Source organism: Argiope bruennichi, chromosome 6 (genome assembly GCF_947563725.1).
Source record: "Argiope bruennichi chromosome 6, qqArgBrue1.1, whole genome shotgun sequence".
Taxonomy (NCBI): domain Eukaryota; kingdom Metazoa; phylum Arthropoda; class Arachnida; order Araneae; family Araneidae; genus Argiope; species Argiope bruennichi.
The window spans coordinates 4,895,456-4,915,055 of NC_079156.1; the positions used below are offsets into that span (position 1 = coordinate 4,895,456).

Genomic DNA, 19,600 nt, shown 5'->3' on the forward strand with positions numbered 1-19,600 from the left:
CATATCGAAATAAGCAACTTATAATAACAGTACTGTATTAAACAATATTCAAGTAGTTTTTCCTTTCTTTCCTTAAACGCTGTATTAGTAAGTATAGATTAATACAATAATTTTAAATTAAATTATGTTTTCTAACAAATCAATCAAAATAAAAATAAAACGGGTTCTCCCTTGCGGTATCAGGAATGCGTTTTCCCTATTTAATTCGGGTTCTTCCTAGCGCTGTCAAGTAGAACATGTTTTCTCTAGTGCTGTTAGTTAAAATGAGTTTTTAATAGTTAATTCGCATTTTGACTGATTTCGGGTTTTTATTGTAACATATATAATATATTGTGTGTGTGTTGAATATTCATTTTGCTATAGATTGCACTTAAATAGCATTTCATTACCAAAAAATTGCAGAGTTATTTGAAAATTGGATTTTTGATCCATATGAACTTGAAGCATCTTTTTGGATATAACAGGTTTGTGGCAAAGTTTTTAAAACTTGCATTCATATTTTGTCCATGCTAATTGTGATATTGTTTGGCATCGGAATTAGCATATGCACCAGCATATATTTTCTTATTCAAAAAAAGGAGTAAACATATGGAAAATAATGCAGTGTACTCAAAATAATTTAGTTGCATCATTAATCGTCATCTCTTCATGGAGACAGAATGAGATAAGAGATAGATTGTGATATTATTTGAGTGTTATTGATTAAGAGGCATGTGAAGATATTATTACTATTTTAATTTGGATGGACTGAAAAATTTTTCTGAATGGCATAGATTATAATATTTATGAGTGAATCAGGAGGGAACAAATTCTCCTTCATTAAAAAAAAAAAAATCTCAAACTTAATTATGCACACACATACAGACATCTGAAAATTCATTGGCATGAATATATTTTATGAAGATAGTTTAAGCGATAAGTAGTCATCTTTCTCGCCATTAAATATCCTTTATTATATTCTTCTCATGATGTTTACAGATCAAAAGATATTGTATTCTGAATTTTAAATGAAAATTTGTTTACTTCTAGCACATAATTTTGTGAATGTGTAGCACCAAACTGTACATATCAGCATTGAACACCAAATCATAGAAAGTATATATCAAATTAGCAATGGGACTTTCAACAACTTTTAAATAGGAAGTACCTGTTTTTGGTATATAATTATAAAAAGAATCATTTGAGAAACAAGCATGGTGTTAAAAGTAATAATTTTACTTTGAAAGCTGTGGTTAAAAAGTGATTTATAATGTATAAATCAGCATGCACGATAATAAGAGCAGAGGTTTCTTTAAATATATATCATTGTAATCTCTTTAATTTCTTTTCTCAAATCCAGATGATGGGGAGCATGTTTATTTCTTATTTTTTGCAGCAGTGATCTCTTTAATTCTTGTCTCAAATCCAGATGATGGGTTTAATAGGATGAATAGTAATATTTATTGAAAATGTGCATGGCAGATTTATGACTCTCTTCTTCAGTGTGTGGCTGTGACATATGGCTTCAACTAAGTATGGCTGTGACAGCCTGTAATTTTTCTTTGTTTGACTTTACTAAGAATGGAATTAATGGCAAATAGAATCAAAATATTGGAATGAGGATACAACCTCTAAAAAAAGACAGTGAATGTTACTAGAATTTCCTTTTAAAGGACATAGTTAAAAAGTGATTTATTACACCCATATGTATATAGGCTAAGGTAAATAATATTATTATACTTTAAAAATTTTCATCAAGCAATATGCTCATGTAATAAAATTGAAAAACAACTTGAAGCAGCAAAGGTAAACTTTCTGCCTCTTTATCAGGTCTGATTATAGTATAATCTAATAAAAAGAAGAAATCTATCATCCCTAAAAGGGCCAACTGTGCCTTTAATATACCACTTTGAGATTGAAAATCCAGTTGCCAGTAACTTATCATCTCCTTATTATTTCTGTTAGAAAAATAAGTTTTGGATATGTAGAATATCATCTTATGAATTAATGTCTGAAAACTGAAAAGTTTAATGACAGAAATGTGCATTTTAAAACTAATTGTCATTAAAAAGCTCATATTTACATAATTTCTGTAATTAAAGCAAGAAATGAATTTTAAAAAGTTTTGTTACGATAGGGATTCAATATTTTTCATCATTCCTTTTTTTTATTTTTATTTAAAGCTAAAATTGGGATGTAATCTAATTCCTTGAAATACAATCCATCTTCCTAGTGAAAATATTGGTTACTTCAAACAGTTAATACTTCATTTTAAATAATGGATTTGAGTTAGCAGCATTCAGAATAGTTTTTTAAAAAGTATGCTCGCTGGTTTGTGTTCATATTAAACATGTATACTTTTTTCTCCTTTCTAGGTGATGTGTTAGGATGTTTATTAAATGTGGAACATTCATATGTCATATTTTATTTAAATGGAAATCAGCTGCCTCCTTGTTCCCAATTATTCCAAAATGCCAAGTATGCTTTATTTATTTATTATTTTTTGTCATTAAGAACAGTTTTCTTCATTACCATTATAGCACAAATAGAAAAAGACGTGATCTATTTTTAATTTTGTGCTCGCTTCCCAATTTCACCTAATATTAGTTAACATTGTAGTCATTAAATGCCCCCCTCCCTTTCTTGTTTAAATTTGAACACCATTTACATAACTATTGGGATGCTTGTTAAATGTAGATCAATTCATTTTTTTACCTTCCATGAATTCAAAACAACATCTAAAAAGATATTTGAATAAATTTTAATTCCTCTTTATAATATGATTGGAATGAAATTTAGATCAGGGTTTTGTTTGGTGAAAAATATATGATTTTATTTTGTCCGCTTTATATATCTCATTTATTTACTGTGATAGTTTGATCATATCATGTGGAATTGTGAAAAGACAGTGTTACCAATATTTCAATTGGTTAATTGTTGATTTTCTTCTAGGAAATGCATATCAATAGTTATTGATGTTAATGAAGAAAAGTCAATGCAACAAGTCTGTCTGCATGACTGTTTATTTATTTCCACTAAATTTATTGTTAGAAAAGAGTTAAAAATTATTTGATGCAAACATAATTTCATTCTTCTGCTCACTTTTCAAATGCGGTATACCTATTTTTACTGTTATGCATCAGGTTGATTCATTAAATTGTCTTGTAGTTGGTTGTGTTAAAAAATAAATTTGTATTTTTCCCTTTAAAAAATTCTAAAAACAGATGGAACATAAGCATTTTGACTAATCATTTCCAAAATGAATCACTTCAATGATGTTACTGAATGTAGATATAAAAACATTGTAAAAATGCCTTCAGAAAAGTGTTTTTAAAAAGTATTTTTAAAAGTAAAAAAGTTTTGAATAAAGTTTTTTCTTATAATAAAAGATTAATTTAAAATTTTCATAAAACTTCATTTTTATTTGTGACTTATTTCAGTAAAAATAAACAAACATTAATTTTTAATTAATGTTTGTTGCAAGTATGCATTTCTTGCTACTTTTCTCAGATTTCATAATGGAATCAATTCTTTTTAGATCCGGATTCTTTGCTGCAGCCAGCTTCATGTCATTCCAACAGTGTGAATTCAATTTTGGTCGAATGCCATTTAAATTCCCTCCAGCAAACATAAACTTCCAGTGTTTTAATAATTGTGCCACTTTGTCAGATGAAGAGAAGATTATACTTCCCAGGTATGAATACTTGCTTCTTGACTATATACTGTAGACTCATCAATCTGAATGTTATTATAGAAGTTCTTGAAAATTTTCAGACATATAAGGCTTGAAAAATTGAGGCAGACCAGTGTGAAAGAAGATTCTTGCTCCTTGTGTTTTGATGGATCTGCAACTATTAGATTAGATCCTTGTCAACATACGTAAGTAAAGTAATTCCCTTGTGAATGTATCTTTGGCTTGCATGTTGTTTTAACAATTTGATTTATTGATTTAAATATTGGTTAAACTATCATTTTTTTTTCATTCAATTGTTTTTAAAAATGAAAATTTAAATTTTCAAAGAGTACAAACAAGTTACAGAATTATTGGCAATGATAATGTTTGCCTAATTTTAACTTTTGGATGCTTTTAAAAAAAAACTAATCAATACAATGTATCTTCTTTGCATACTGTACAATTGCCAAGTTTGAGAAAAGAAAAAAAAAAAAAAAGCAATGATCCATTTGATCCATTGTAGTGCATATCTGAAAGATATTATTCTTAATTGACAGTGTGAAATTAGATTAGTTATTTAAATGTGTTTCTAATTTATTATTGTCAATTAAAACATGTTTCATGCTCAATATGCTCATGCATAAGAGCTAAGTAATTATATTGCATAAACATTTAAATAATGCTTCAAAATATGTTAAGTATTGTGGCATGCTTCTATTATTGCCAATGTTTCTTTATAGTTAATTTGGGCTATCTTGTGAGCCAAGCATGCAAATGTGATTTTATTGCCTGTTGAGCTTGTGGCAACAAGACAATAAAGCAATACAAGATAATTCTGGCTTGAACAAGACAATAAGCTATGTAATGCCATATGCAGTGATATTTACCATGTTTATAATATCTGTTGATTTTAATACATCATAGCTTTCAATCAGGTTCTTTTTTAAATAAGTGCTTCAATCATTCTAGTGCTTTATATTAAACTCGCAAATCCTTTATTGATGTATGATTTAATGCTTCTTGCTTTCGTCTGTTGTAGGGGATTCTGTGTCCAGTGTGCCTTGCAACTTGAAGTATGTCCGATGTGCCGTAGCAAAATTGATGAAAGAGCTGAAATTGGATGAAAAGTAATATATTTTTTTAAATATCTGATAATGTTTTTTTAAAATTTTTTATTTAGAAATCATTTTTCCTCACATTTCTCTGTTTTGTCTAAAACTATTTCAGGATCTAATTCACATGATAGAAAAATTTATGTGATGTGAATACAAATAAAGCAATCAGTAAGAAATCATTAAATGGTACCATGAGATTGCATTTTTTCCCCAGATTATACAAATTGGCAGGTCATAACATAATTTTTAAAGTAAGATTTGAGCCATCATCACATGTTTGATGCAGTATAATCAAAAGTGGTTTCTACACCAGTAAACTCCACCAAATCAACATTAAACTACAGTATCATTTGAAAACTGCATATCTAAAATAAATACTTTCTGAGCTAAATTTAGAGATAAGCCCATTTTAAAAGTGTGTAGTTCAAAATGCATTCTCTTTATTTCTGGCCTGTTTGATAAAGTATAATATTTTATTATTTGATAAAAGTGTCAGCCTATTGATTGGTCATGGAATTTAACAAAGAATCTGTAAAAGCTACTAAAAATTTAACATTTTTTAAAAATTGAAATAAAAGATCAAATATGATTTCAAGTTAACCCCTCCATTACTTACTCTTCTAATAAAAGTTGTTTCATATATTTTATATATAAAGGGAGCTTGTTTTTCATTTTTCTTATTGTTTAACTTCCACCCCCTCCCCCTGTCTTGTTTCAGTCAACAACAATGACAACAAACAAACAAAACCTTTGACTTAATTGGACAACTGTGATGTGACTCTGTTTGTTCATGAAGTTTTGAAAAGCTTTTTGTCCTAGGCAAATTTTGGGGCCAATGAATTTTCTCCATTAATAAGCCACTTCTGAGTGAAATAAGTGTCTTGGTGCTGTTACTATTTCTACAATAATCCTTAAGAGGTCTTTTTGTTAGTGTTTGACTATCCTCTTCACCCTAAATATCTAATATTAGTAATTGTGTTAATAAAACAACTAGAATTTTTCCAATAAATATTTATTAGAAATTGTTGTCTATGTTTCAATGTTTGCCTTAGGGAATTATTGCTAGTGTTAATCTTGGAGGGCTTGTAATTTTAATACTTAGGACTTTTAGCTCTTACTAGCACTAGTTCTTGTCAGCTATTGATGTTGTAATCGATAGTAGACAAGATGAGGTCAAGTTCCATTTGTGAGATGGCCTTTTTTTGAAGTACTTCGAGTATTAAGGCATGCAGTAGTCTTTAAGTGCACTATAATTTTGGTAAATAAAATTTTTCACAGTTAAAATTCTTCTGTCATTGATGAGCGAATAGCAACTACCACAGCAGCAGTAACAATTTCAAAAACTAAGAATTGTTACTGCTGCTTTACTATTTTTTTAAATTTTTTTTTTAATTTACTCTTTTAATTTTGAAATTTTCGCTAGGTGCAAAATTGGTGATAGAAATGGGATTTACATATTGTTGGCATTAGTACTGCTCTGGGATGTAGAGTTGCCCCCAGCACTTGCAGATTTTGAAAAGATTGATAGACTGGTGATAATATAGATGAATATCGTTTAACAAACATAATCCCCGAATTTTAATCATAATGCAAAATACTTGTTATAGTGTTGCCATGCTGCTGAGAGAGCTAGGAAAACACAGGGAATTTAAAAATAGACTGAAAAACCGGGAAAATGTAGGAAAATAAAAAAATTTCCATAAAAATCGGGAATAACGCAGGGAATTTTAAGTTTTTTTTTTAGTTATTTTTTTCCCATTTAAAAAATGTCGATCTCTAACGAGTGCAAAAATGAAGGATCGCAGTCATAGCTTCCAAATACGAAACAATACCATTCGCGATTGTATAATGCGGAGACTCACCCCTTTTCTTTTTTTTTTTTCTCTTTCCCCCTCCCCCCTTTTTTTTCTCTTTTCTTTTCTGTATAGATCAATCAAGTTTCGATTATGCGAGGCAGTTGACTGATTTTCCCGTGAGGTTCCCGAAGCGTGGCTAATGAGCATGCGCGAGACTTCTGTAACTGCTTGAACGAATAGAATACATTTCTCTGGTGAGAATATCCAATCTGCAGAATTCTACCATGCTTGAATTTATTGGATGGTTTGTTTTCTATTTAAGAAACTGTCATCTTATTTAAAGTAAATTAGAGATTTTTTTTAACAATCAGTTGCTCAAAATCCATATTTAATACCAATGGAATGGATTAAAAAAAAAATCAATCCTGATTTTGCTGAATGGGTTTGAGAATTTCCGCAAAATCCATTTGTTGCATGCTGCTCGCTTTGTAAGAAGATAATAAACCAATTGGATTGTTTGGGGTTTTATGGCGCAAGAGCCATAATGTTGACCATACTGCGCCAAATAATAAACCAAAGTAATGTGGGAAAACAAGCACTTACTAGTCATGCCAAAAGAAGAAAACACACAAGACAGCCTGCTGCCTACTCCTTTTCAAAAGAGTCATCATTGACGTTGATTTTGTCAATTGAATCTCCCATGACATGGGATTTTCAGCATCGTTTCCTCAACAAAAATCTTTTGAAACAGAAAAATGATGCTGCAAAAAGAGATTCAAACTAGCTTAAGAATGTGATAGCTTTCTCGCAGGAAATGAAAATAAGAAGCAATTTCTTTTACAGATCAACGCTGAAGATTAAAAATTACCCAACTGCTTCTTAATTCACTCATAATAAAAAAAATATTCATTCACCTTGGATGCAAAAATTATTGCTCTAAATGAGAATGTGTTTCCCTAGTAAAAAATGTATGTTATTAATAAAACATATTTAAAAATATTTCATGATTTTTCAAAAATTATTTCAACTTTATAGTATTTGAAGGTCGCCTTGCAGTTATCCAGTTCTAGTGAAATTTTTTACAGCCTATTTTTATAATAAAATGAGGTTAAGGGTAGGGACAACAAAATGTTAACTTTTGGAATATAATTGTGTGTGTAATGATAATATTTAATTTAAACTTAATTAATTTCTCAATTTTTAGCTCAATTTAGTCCATATTAACTTCACTTTAAAATATTCTCTTATTTCCTGATCCTATTCCACTTTTTCTTTCTAATTAATTCAACTGAAGCTTTGTAAAAATGATTGCGTCAGTGGTTCCCACGTGCCGAGTGAAGGGATCCCTCTGTTTCTCTTGTTAAGGTCGCCACGTATGAGAAATTCAAATCAGAATGGACACGTTTTAGAAATCTCATGTTATATAAGATCAGGGATAAAATGTTCAGTTTACCTTCATTTCTTTTCTTTTTTTTTTTTTTTTCTCGCTCTGTGTGGTTTTGTGTTGTGTGTTCGTCGCTCCATCTTGTACATAATGCGTGCTCTTTCGGGATGAAATAAAACGACGTCAAAAAATCGAAAGTCTCTTCAATGTCATCGAGACTGCCTTCTGATTAGAAAATTATATGCTTATAATACGCATATATACAAGCAGGAGCGACGAGCACACACACACAACACAGAACGAAAAAAATGATGGAAATTTGATGAATATTTCATCCTTCGTCTAATAACATGAGATTTCTGACATGTATCGATTCTGATTGGAATTTCTCACAAGTGTCAATCTTGACAAGAGAAACAGAGGGATCCTTTAGATTAATCTGTTTACATCAGCGATTTTCTATCCCTTCACTCGGCACGTGGGAACCGCTGACGCAATCATTTTTACAAAGCTTCAGTTGAATTAATTAGGAAAAGTGGAATGAGATCAGGAAATAAGAGAATATTTTTGAATGACTTTGACATGGGCTGATTTAGGCTAAAAATTTAGGAATTTAATTAGGATTAAATTAAATTTTTAAATATTATTACACACACACATACATATGTAAGCATTATTTGCAAGCAAGAGCGAATAACACACAACTCGAGGCGAAAAGAGAATGAAGGCCAACTGAAATTAACATGAGATTTCCACCACATGTCGATTCAATACACGTGTTGACCTTGACAAGGACAACGGAGAGATCATTTTCACTCGGCACGTGGAACTGATGGCGCATCATTTTTAGAAAGCTTCAGTTGAATTAATTAAACAGAAATGTGGAATGGGATCAGGAAATAAGAGAATATTTTGGAATGACTTTGACATGGGCTGAATTAGGATTAAATTAAATTTTAAAATATCACACACACACACACAGTATGACTGATTTATGCAAAAAATAAAATCTTATCTTTAATTATATTATGATCCAAGAGAAGTATTCTTTTTGGTGCTGAAATGTATATGCTGTTACCTCTTAGCAATTTGTCCTCACCATTATGCATATAACTTCTATATGCTAGCATGTTGCAATAGATTTCAAATGGCATTAAATATTTTCTTAATCTTTAACTCTTTATCCTTTCCTCAGTTGTTTGATGAGCATTAGTGTCTTAATGCTGTGTGCAGTAAGTTAAAAATATAGATTTGACGTTATTTGAACTGTCATGTCTAAACACCTAAATAATTCTTTATGAAATCAGCTAAAAAAAAGAAGCTAATGACCCTTAAATATGTCCTCTTGCGGGTATTTATTTCGTAAAGGAAAAGTATCTCCACAATGTATGCTATGTGAGCTAAGAAATGCCATCGCTTTTGATGTTATGCTTAATATAGATGTTCATTTAAAAATAGTGTCCCTTGTATCAGCAAAAAAAAAAAAAAAAAAAAAAAAAAAAACCTTTGATATTATAAAAGTGTTTTTTGTTCCATGTCAAGTGGTGAGAGTTGTATTATTTCTTCTAAACCTTTCTTCTGGTAATGAGAAAGAATCTATTTAATATGTATTCTGGATGATAAATACATATACTAATTTTATTTCTTTGCTTTGTTTAGGATAGATTCATAGTCATTATTCATAGCAATACTCTTGTTATTACAAAGTTCAAAATATGGTGTTATACAATATTTTAAGGTTGTGATATTAAATTGTTACCTGCAATCAACTTGTACAGCTTGCTCAAAAATATACTGGTTATTATAATTTTCATCAAAGATTTTATCATAATCTTTTCCCTAACTTGATTAAATAATTTTAGAAATAATTACTTTTGATTAGGAAAAATAGCATAATAGAATCTATAATTAGATTCTAGAATGATCTACATATTTTATGTTGTTACAGTTTACTATCTTGGTGGAGTTATTATGATTGACGCAATTTTTCTGGTTCTAGTTAGATAATAGAAAAAAAATATTTCATTTATGGATTTTGTTAATTTACAACATTCCTTTCTTCCTAGGTACCTTATCTATCTTGATTGTCTAAAACAAACTTTACATACAACTTGGATATGCAGATGACTGCTATATTTATTGACTTGAAAAAGCTGCCATATTTTTTTTAACAAAAGAAAAGTTCTGTATCTAGGGAGTTTTTATTTTTATGGAGACTGGTTTGAAGGTTTTAGAATGCTAAATGTTCCAACCCACGGAAAAGATAATGATTTTGTGTAAAATTTTCTAATCAAATCATATCTAATTTTGATTTTGTTGTTGTTGTTTTTGCACTCGTCATCTGTCAATTATGTGATATGAAATTTATTTGTAATTTGGTAAGAAATGATGTTTGGAAATATAAAGTTTTGAGTTTTAATTTAATTTAAGCCATTATTCACTGTTTAAGTGCCAAATTTTACCGATGTTTGTGTAGTTTGTTGCTTTTACTTGTCTTTATTTGTAGATTATAAAAAAATGCTTATGAAATCTGGTCTCATTAACAATTGGTTCCATTTCAATGCCTTCTTTATTTTCAACTCCCTTTTAACTTGTAAGAAAGAGCTTATTTTAAAATCTTTGAAGTATTTTCTACTTCAAATAATGTGTATAAAGTTTCTTCTAACGAACTTAAATCTATTCAAAGTTTAAATATTTCTTTGATAGTATTTCACAGTACGAGTTTGTTAACTCTGTGTATAAATTTATTGCACAGCTCTAAATATTTGATAAAGTACTTACGTGTGTGAAAATGTTACGTTTTCCTCTATGTTTGTTAAAATTAAACAAAAATCTAAAACTTCATAAAAAAATTAAATTGAACAAAAAAAAAATCTAGTTATATGGACTAAAAACTTTCATTGATGATTTGTTTGAAATTAAAAACTATTTGTCTATCATGTGACTTTATGCATTTGCATGTATCTTCATTATATAAATTGATTTCATCTTGTATAAAATAACTTATGCAGTTGTAAATAAAAGAAAATTAATGATTTTCAGTAATACTTTTTATTGGTCAAAGAAAAATTTTCACTCAATTGCCTATCAGTTTCTTTTGAATCTGGCAGATCGAATCAATATTAGCTATCTGTTAAATAAATTTTACCATATAATGAAGACACCTTTAGAAATCTTAGTAGTAACCTGCTTACTAATTCTGCTTTTAATTCTTATTTTTGTTTATTAATTCAGACTTTAATTTTTTTATCGTTTATTTTGAAATTTTATATAATTAATAAAACATAACTCCAGAAATAATAATTTTCATTATTAAAAATAAATAGATTATAATAAGTACCTTTTGTTACATTAATCAGAATATCCTGATTAATGCAAGAATACAAAAGAGCCTTTTTAATTATAAATTTTATTTTTCAAGGAAGTTGGCCATTCATTGGAGTTTTTATATTATTGCCTTTCATAGATATTTTTGGAAATTGCATTTCTTTCTTTGACAGAGAATGTAAATTTAGAATGTCTTAAATAATTTAGAGCTGCATAAAAGTTTAGCTTACTGAATATGTATGTATACCTAAAAATCATCTACTTAGAATGCTGTGAACCCTGAATGAGTATAATTTTTTTACATTCAAGTATTCTTTGATAGATAAATTTAAAACCCAAACAAGTTTGCCAAAAAATTATATTGCAGTATTCTAAGTAAATATGCACTGCTCACAATTTAATTCAAAATTTTTCTTCTACAACTAAAAAAAAATTTATTAAAGTACCCTCCTTGCTTGAATTCTATTAAAAAAAGATGTACAACATTTAAATTATATGCAAATAATGACTGTTTAAACAACAATAAAGATTTTAGGAGACATGAAGTCAAAACTCTTCCATTGTATGTAGAAAAAGAGAATCCACACATTTCTTAAACCTATTCTTTATTTTCAGATAATTACAGTTTGTGCACATAAAAATACTGGCAAACACCCAACTCATTGCAACATATTTTTTTGGAAGACACTAATCTTTTTTTCTAATGTATCCTTAATTTTAAAAATATAATACGTAAGTATAGATTGTCACCTAAGAATCAAAAATGTCCTTTCTGACTAATAAAGAAATAAATCTTAGAAAATAGCCTTTTTAATCGCATATTCACCAAAATCTAAAGTGCACAATCATTATACACAAACACTTTACAGGTCAAAAATACTATGCAACATTTAGAATAAGGTGATACTTTTATAAATAGTATATAATATCACGTTTTAAAATTGTGCGATTATCATTTGTAGAGTTTTTAATAACTATTAGTTTTCACTTAATGCAGGATTTAAAATTCTAGTTTTAAATACTCAAATGTCAAGATAGCAAGCACATTTTGGAGAAATATGATTTTCAAAACTGGTACACAAATTAAAATGGCTTTCTTCATTTATAAAAATAAGTTTTAGAATTACCTGTGGAAATAACAAAACTGAATATTGTTATATAAATTAATAATTTAAGATGAAACATTTATGTAAAATAAGGAGGAATTTAATGTCAAAAGTAAATTCATAGGCTATAAAGATTAAAATACAACACTTAAAAATACTTGTATTAATAAAAATTAATACTGACACAAATCATAATTTTTTTTCTTTTAATAATGAGTATCATTTTTATGTTCTAAGAAATCACGTTCTTCGTAATAATTTTAAAAAGATGAATAAAATTTTCATTAAAAACTACAATTACACATATTAAGTATTGCCATGCAATGCAGAAATTTTTATATTAAATTTGCCCAAGTGAATATTAATTCAACCTTAATACTATTTTTATTGCATTTAAAAAATTTGAATTATTAATAAAACAAGTAACTCCATAAGTCATATTTCATTACTACATATAAGTTACTTATAAAACCTGATTAATAACAACAAATAAATAATGTTTTTCAGTAACTCACTAAAACTAGATATTTTAATATGTTAATATAAATAATTTATCTGATGTCAGTGACAACTCAAGTTGCATACTTTGAAAATCTATTCAATCCAGCTAAATGATCCTGAATATGTATATTAAATATAATTTTTACACTGAAAGAAATTCAACTTAAAAAACAAATATTGGTAATGTAATTGTATTTAAAATAAACAATGATAAAAACTTGATGGGCTCTGTTAATGCATAAAAATGTATATTATAAATGCACCAGCATTATGACTGTTCAAAGCTTTCTAATTATATCAACTTGAGTTGTCCTTGAATGCAGCCTCTTCTTTCCTGAATAAAGATTCACAGTTATGAGTAAAAGTTTCAGCTTTCTGACTTCACATCAACAGAGGATTTCCTTTCCTTTTTAAAGCTGGAAAGTTCACATCCCGTGTAAGGAAGATATACATGCTGAGTTTCGGAAATACTACTTCGACACAATGGACAGTTGTGGCAGAGGGGAGCGCACGTACTACAACATGCTACGTGCCTGCACGGAAAGAAAACAGTGCTCACATCAGAATCCATGCAGATTCGACACAACATAGAATCTTGAAATGCTGCTAATCGTTCTTGGATCTCCTGCAAAATGGAAAAAATATTGATTAGCATTAAATTTATCAACCTGCAACAATGCCATCACATAAAACATTTTCTGTCTGTGAAAGAGACTGACGACACAAAATAATATTTTGAAGTCTACAGGAATGAAGTTCAGAGCTTTACTTAATTTTAAGAATTGGTCCAATGTTTCCTCATTATAATGAGTTGAAATTTAACTTACATTATTATTACTGGATAAAAATTAAAATTTTTGCTAAAAGAACACTTTCTTAAATAAAAAGAAAGTTCCAAATACATGACTATGCAGAGCAGAAGAAAACAAACTGATTCATTTGGTTTTGCGTTCAACCAAAGCCAAATCAAAAAGCATTGTGCATTTACAGTGCGTGAAAAAAGTATAAGGACAACATGTAATTGCATGAAAATATGCTTTATTTCCATTTCACCTAAATGAACTTTTTATATTTCTTAATTCTGCTGCATAATTTTGAGATAACACTTATACCATATAAAAAACATAATTTAGCTTCAAAATATTGATTTTACAAAATTTAACATTAAAGGAAATACGGAAAAAATTATAAGGACATGTTGTAAAATACTTAAAAAATGTTTCAATAATCAAGAAAACTACCTTTTTTTTCAATCACTTGAATAAGCCGAGAGGTCATAGATTCTGAAAGATCTTTTAAAATGTCCACAGATATTTTTTCCAAAGCGTCTTTGATAGCGACGACAAGATCTTGTGTACATTGATACTGTGTGCCGTTTTTATAAACCTCTCGGGCTAGAAGTCCCCATAAGTTTTCGATTGGTTTAAGATCTGGACTTCTCGCCGGCCAATCAAGTAAATTTACAGAATTAGCTTCAAACCAGAGTTTTCCACTCGTAGAAACGTGTATCGAAGCATTATCCTGCTGAAAAATATAGTCCCCTGAAGTAATTAGTGGCGCTTCAAGTAACAAATTTTCTCCTAACATATCAATATACCTGTCCGAATTCATTTTACGGTTGATAACTACAATTGGAGTGGTTCCATTTGCTGCAAAAGCGCCCCATACGATAACCGAGCCACCACCATATTGACGCCTAGAAAACACTTCCTTGGTCTTTCGCAGATCATACCAAAAATAACGAAAACCATCAGGTCCATCAAGATTGAACTTTTCTTCGTCCAAAAAAATTACATCAGCCCACTTTTGACCAAGAGAAATGTATTTTTTGGCAAAGTAAACTCTTCTTTTCTTATGATGATTTGTAAGAGGGGGGCGTGGCACTAATTTCCCATAAGAAACTTGAGGATGTTTACTCAAAACATTTTGAACAGTCCTTGTTGAGCATGGTAAACTCAAATTTTGTCTTGCGGTTTCTCTTTTCTCGCAAGCTCTCTTTACAATCATTCTTTTTTGTCGACGGGTGAGAATTTCTGGTCTCCCAGTTCGCTTTTATACCATACATCCCAGGATTTTTTAGAAAATTATAAACAACCGTTTTAGATCTCTTGATTCTTTTTGAAATTTCCCATCCATTTAATCCACATTCTCGAAAAGTAACAATTTTTCCATTTTCAGAGTCAGAAAGTTGAGTTCCTTTGGGCATCGTTTAAAAATTCCCACTGAAAGTCGCCGAGTGGGAAATTCTTTTCGCAAATGAATCTTTTAACTCGGAATTGTCATTTTATGCTTTCAAATATGCAAATTTTTAAATAATTACTGGAGAAAAAGCAATGTCCTTATACTTTTTTCCGTTTTCATTTAGGTTTAAAAATCAAAATTTAAATTTTAGCAGATTTAAAATTGAAAATTTTAATTACTTTACGCATAAAATATTTTAGTTTTACTTCTATTTTTGCTTCAAAAATTTGCATACGATTCTGTAAACAAGGTTTCTAGATTTGGCGGTTTTTCGTGTGTCCTTATAATTTTTTCGGGCACTGTATATATATGGCGTGAACGCAGAGTGCGCTATTTGATGTTCTAACACTATACATTGATAGACATTAAGATTTAACCTAACCAGAAACATAAGGGAATATAAGTGAATCTCCAGTTTATTGACATGTCTCTAAACATGCACACATACATATATATATGTAGATTAGTCAGAAAGTTAGTTTACAGAGTTCGAAAAAATTTCCGTTCAAAAGCTATTTTGAAGAAACTCTTGTGTCAACACTTCAAACATTCATCTTTATGGTGTGGTGTAGTGACTTTCACAGTGCAATTTTAATATTTCTGATAATTGATGTTGGCTATCATTCTACGACTTGCAAAATTGCCATGAAATTGATGACAATCCCATGTTCTAAATTTTTAGATCATTTTTAATACAAAAAAATTACTGTGTTAACAAATTATCTTACTGAAATGAAATTGTCTCATTGCCTCTTATCTCTAAAAATTAGTAAAAGCCTTTATTATTATTATTTTTTAATGTTTAACATTTCTAAAATTTAATGAAAATCTGCTTTTTAACCTATAAGTAAAAATTCTTACTTAAAATCACAGAAGAAATTTTATATCTATATTTTATGAAGATATGAAAATGCTTTCGCAAGTCCTAGTTTTCAGCAAAGTTCAGTCTAGTTGAAAGCAAATTCATGAAGTCAAAAATAAATAAAGTTAAAGAAATCAGTTCTCTAGTTAGAAGCACGACGAAAATAAATCCGAGGGAGTGTCCTCCCAAAACTTTCTCGCATACATCCAGAAGATGCCTTGTGTGGCATTGGTATACAACAGTTACGAAATATTAATCTTGGGCATGATTTAAACTGTTTCTATTGTCAGATCCTTGGCAATTAATCCCTGACATGAAGGTTGGAGTATCAGAAAAGCGAATTTGGTTTTAGACGCATTCTTTCAAATGGATCAAAACTACACTTACAGTCATAAAAATTAATACCAAATTTGATATATTTAATTCATTGCATTTTTGAGTTACATGTTTCTGAAAGTACAGACCTAAATACAAAAATCCCTAGTTGGATTTGACTCAAAATTTGAAATATGTCAATACAATAGATCTGTGTACTGAATTTTATCAATTTAGCCCTCTTTGTTTCGTAGTTGTCATGCTAACTTATATTCTAACAGACTTCCTCCAAAACGGTTGTTGCTCAAAATTTGATAGAAATCTACAAATTTGGCGTGAAGAAGTTTCATCCGTTGCGTCACAGGCAGACAATGTATTTTTCAAACTCGAGGAGGTTTGAAACGTCAAGATTCGTTAAAGTCTCGAGTTCCAATTTTTTGACAATTGCAATCTCTTTTCTAAATTTTGCATACGAGAACGTAAAAATGCCAGTTGAAGCATTAAAAAAAAAAAAAAAAAGCATTTCTTGAAGCCAGCCGGAGAAAATATATCGCCTTGCTTCAAAATTTAATAAAAGTCATCAACGGAATTTTATTCAATGAACTGCTTTAAAATTTTTTAAATTTAAATAAAAGCTAGGGAAGCAATTTTTTCCTTGAGTTCTAATTCTTTGACAATTGCAATCCCTTTTCTAAATTTTGTATACGAAAAAGTAAAAATGCCAATTGAAGCCAGCCGGAAAAAATATATCGCATTGCTTCAAAATTTAAAAAAAAAAAAAAATCATTAAATGAATTTTAGAAGCTGCAAAATAAGGCGATTCAATGAGTCGAAGAAGTAATATATATTGTTTTGAATTTCATCATAATAAAAATCACTGTTATAAACATATTATGCCAATTGATGCAATAAACAACTATAATAAATTGATAAGTTAGAGTTCGTCTTATGTTATTTGTCAAACAAGGCTTTGAAACAGATTTTAGCAAAGTAGGAAATCCAGTCTTTGGTTTACTCCTTGCATAATTACGCTATTTGAATGAAACATTAAACAGGATGTTCAAGAACATATGCAGTTCAAACCAATAGCTAAAATACAAATTCATTTATCTTAACATTTGATCGCATGCTTTTGCAATGCTAAAATTAAGGTTTATAAAATTGCTTTATTATATAGGTTTTTCACTTTCGTTATGTATATATGCATTTTTAATTTGCACCCATAGTAATTGATAGCGCCTTCATTGAATTCAATTCATTTTTCGGATATATAAAAAAAGTGATTTTTTAAAAAGAAAATGCAATTCCATATTTATAGTTTAACGGCCTAAAAAAATTAATAAACCAGGCAACCAAGCTAGTTGTCAAAGGCGACTAGTAAGATAAATTATAGTAAAGGTTCATAATAATTAAACAATTCTTTTTTAACACATAAGATATTATATATGCACAATTGTTGACAGCGAATTGAGTAATCCACTCACCTTACAAGCCGTTGCATGGCAGCTCTGTTCTTTCAAATCATTATTTTCAACAAGGGGAGTATTTAGAGAATTCTGCTTCCCAGCAGATTCCATCTGATACATGACACGTCTTGTGTGATCATAAACCTCTCGGCATGTTTTCTGGATGTCAAAAACATAGTTTTTCCCAAGTGCAGTGTTTTCATTGAACAATGAAGCAATAGTTCCTTTCAAGTCTCTGATATATTGAGAAGTGACAGCATTTCTCACAGTCTCACAGCTATAAAAAGCATGCTTCTCAGTAACAGCTCTGTACAAAGCACTGGCAGAGTGACAGTTTTCTAGTTTGAATCCCAGGGCAGAAGACTCTCCACTCTCATTAACAAAATTCAGAAAGAAACATCGACCTGCATGGGTGGCCAGATGAATGGACGCATAAGGGATGCTATCAATGTAGAAATGGAAAAAAACATTGCAATAAACTTTATGTATATTAAATTATTTTTTAAAGTTTTATCTGATTTCAATAATTACACATTTTTAACTTTTTATTATGCGGTACAGAGCAATTTAAATATAGCTGAATACAGAGCATCTCATCTGTAATAGAACTGGCCAAGGAAATCTGTAATGCTGCGTGAAGTTAAGTTTCCTTTAATCTGTTTCACTATCAGATGCACCAATCCTAATTTCGCCTTCCAGACTGATTTTTTTAATGTTCAAATTAATCAAGTTATCAGTAAGTGAATCAATCTAATCATAAATAAAATTGAATCATGAGTCATTCATGATAACTTCACATTTTAGTAGTTTTTTTATGTTGTATTATAGTAAAGGTAAATGAGAGAAGATCTGAAACTTTTATCACTTTTTACTAACACTGATTCATTGAAGGCTACTGCTAACATTTTCTTCCAGCTTTATTTTTAAACTGGTGTTACATTTCCCCCCCTATTAGCAAATCATTATTTGTTTCAATCCTATTTTAGTGATTAGTTTTTGATTTGAGTGCTAATAAACATTATGAATTAAGAAGATTCCACAGCAAGGAAACAAAATTTTTAATATTACTATATATTTCCATCTAAAATGTACAACATTTTTTTTTTAAAGCATTCTGCCAATGATCATGAGATTTTCGATGACAATTTTATTAATTAATCTGTGGCAATCATATCTGAAATGTTAATATACAATAAAAATCCGTCTATACAGGCACATCTTCAATTTTAATATATTTTTTCAAAAATCTCCCATTTTCTCTAACATCATTCAAATAAGATAGAAATTGCAAGAAAAGCTGCTATTCTTACTTCTATTAAATTTTTAATAACCAAATGTTTTGTTGCCCCTTTGATTATGTTGGTGAAACAAAATAGTTCAGACTTCACTAAAAATAAAACTTATACATTTAAATTACACTTTCTGAACTTGATTAAAAATATTCCAAGACACTGCCTCAAAACAGCATTAAGTTTTTATAGTTGCATTCCTGAAATGTGCATCTCCCAAAGGGTACCACATCTTCGTGAATCTTCATTCCTAGCTACTGTTGTGCTCCACTTAAAAATATTTTTAGACTTGTATATTTACTGTAAACTGCATGATTCTAAACTCGTTCTAAGTGTTTTTCAGAGAAAATTACTGCGCCTGGAGCTATCAATTTTTGAAACTAATTATTTCTTAGTTAATAAAACTCACTCAGATTTTTTTTTAGAATGTTGATAAAAATTAATTGAAATTTTAAATTTTTTTCTTCAGTTACTTAGGTGCATATTATCGAATATAACTCATTTTTACAATATTAAAATAAAAAATAACTAAGTTCCTTCTTAAAA

The 19,600-nt window shown here is 29.2% G+C and overlaps 2 protein-coding genes across 3 annotated transcripts in view; one reads left to right on the plus strand and one right to left on the minus strand.

The window, feature by feature from the left end:
• The window catches only part of LOC129971607 (RING finger and SPRY domain-containing protein 1-like), a 63,963-nt gene extending 53,126 nt beyond the window's left edge, over positions 1-10,837 (plus strand). For both annotated transcript variants that reach the window (XM_056085537.1, XM_056085539.1), the window contains exons 12-16: positions 2,355-2,457; positions 3,518-3,673; positions 3,754-3,858; positions 4,692-4,779; positions 10,014-10,837. In XM_056085537.1, coding sequence (XP_055941512.1) covers positions 2,355-2,457; positions 3,518-3,673; positions 3,754-3,858; positions 4,692-4,776 — 449 coding nt within the window. In that variant the 3' untranslated portion in view covers positions 4,777-4,779; positions 10,014-10,837. The remainder of the gene's footprint in view (positions 1-2,354; positions 2,458-3,517; positions 3,674-3,753; positions 3,859-4,691; positions 4,780-10,013) is intronic.
• A 1,025-nt stretch (positions 10,838-11,862) lies between these two features.
• The window catches only part of LOC129972303 (E3 ubiquitin-protein ligase MYLIP-like), a 28,065-nt gene continuing 20,327 nt past the window's right edge, over positions 11,863-19,600 (minus strand). The window contains exons 5-6 of the mRNA XM_056086390.1: positions 17,784-18,207; positions 11,863-13,506 (exon numbers count right to left, since the gene is read on the minus strand). Of these exons, the coding sequence (XP_055942365.1) occupies positions 13,249-13,506; positions 17,784-18,207 (682 nt within the window). The 3' untranslated portion in view covers positions 11,863-13,248. The remainder of the gene's footprint in view (positions 13,507-17,783; positions 18,208-19,600) is intronic.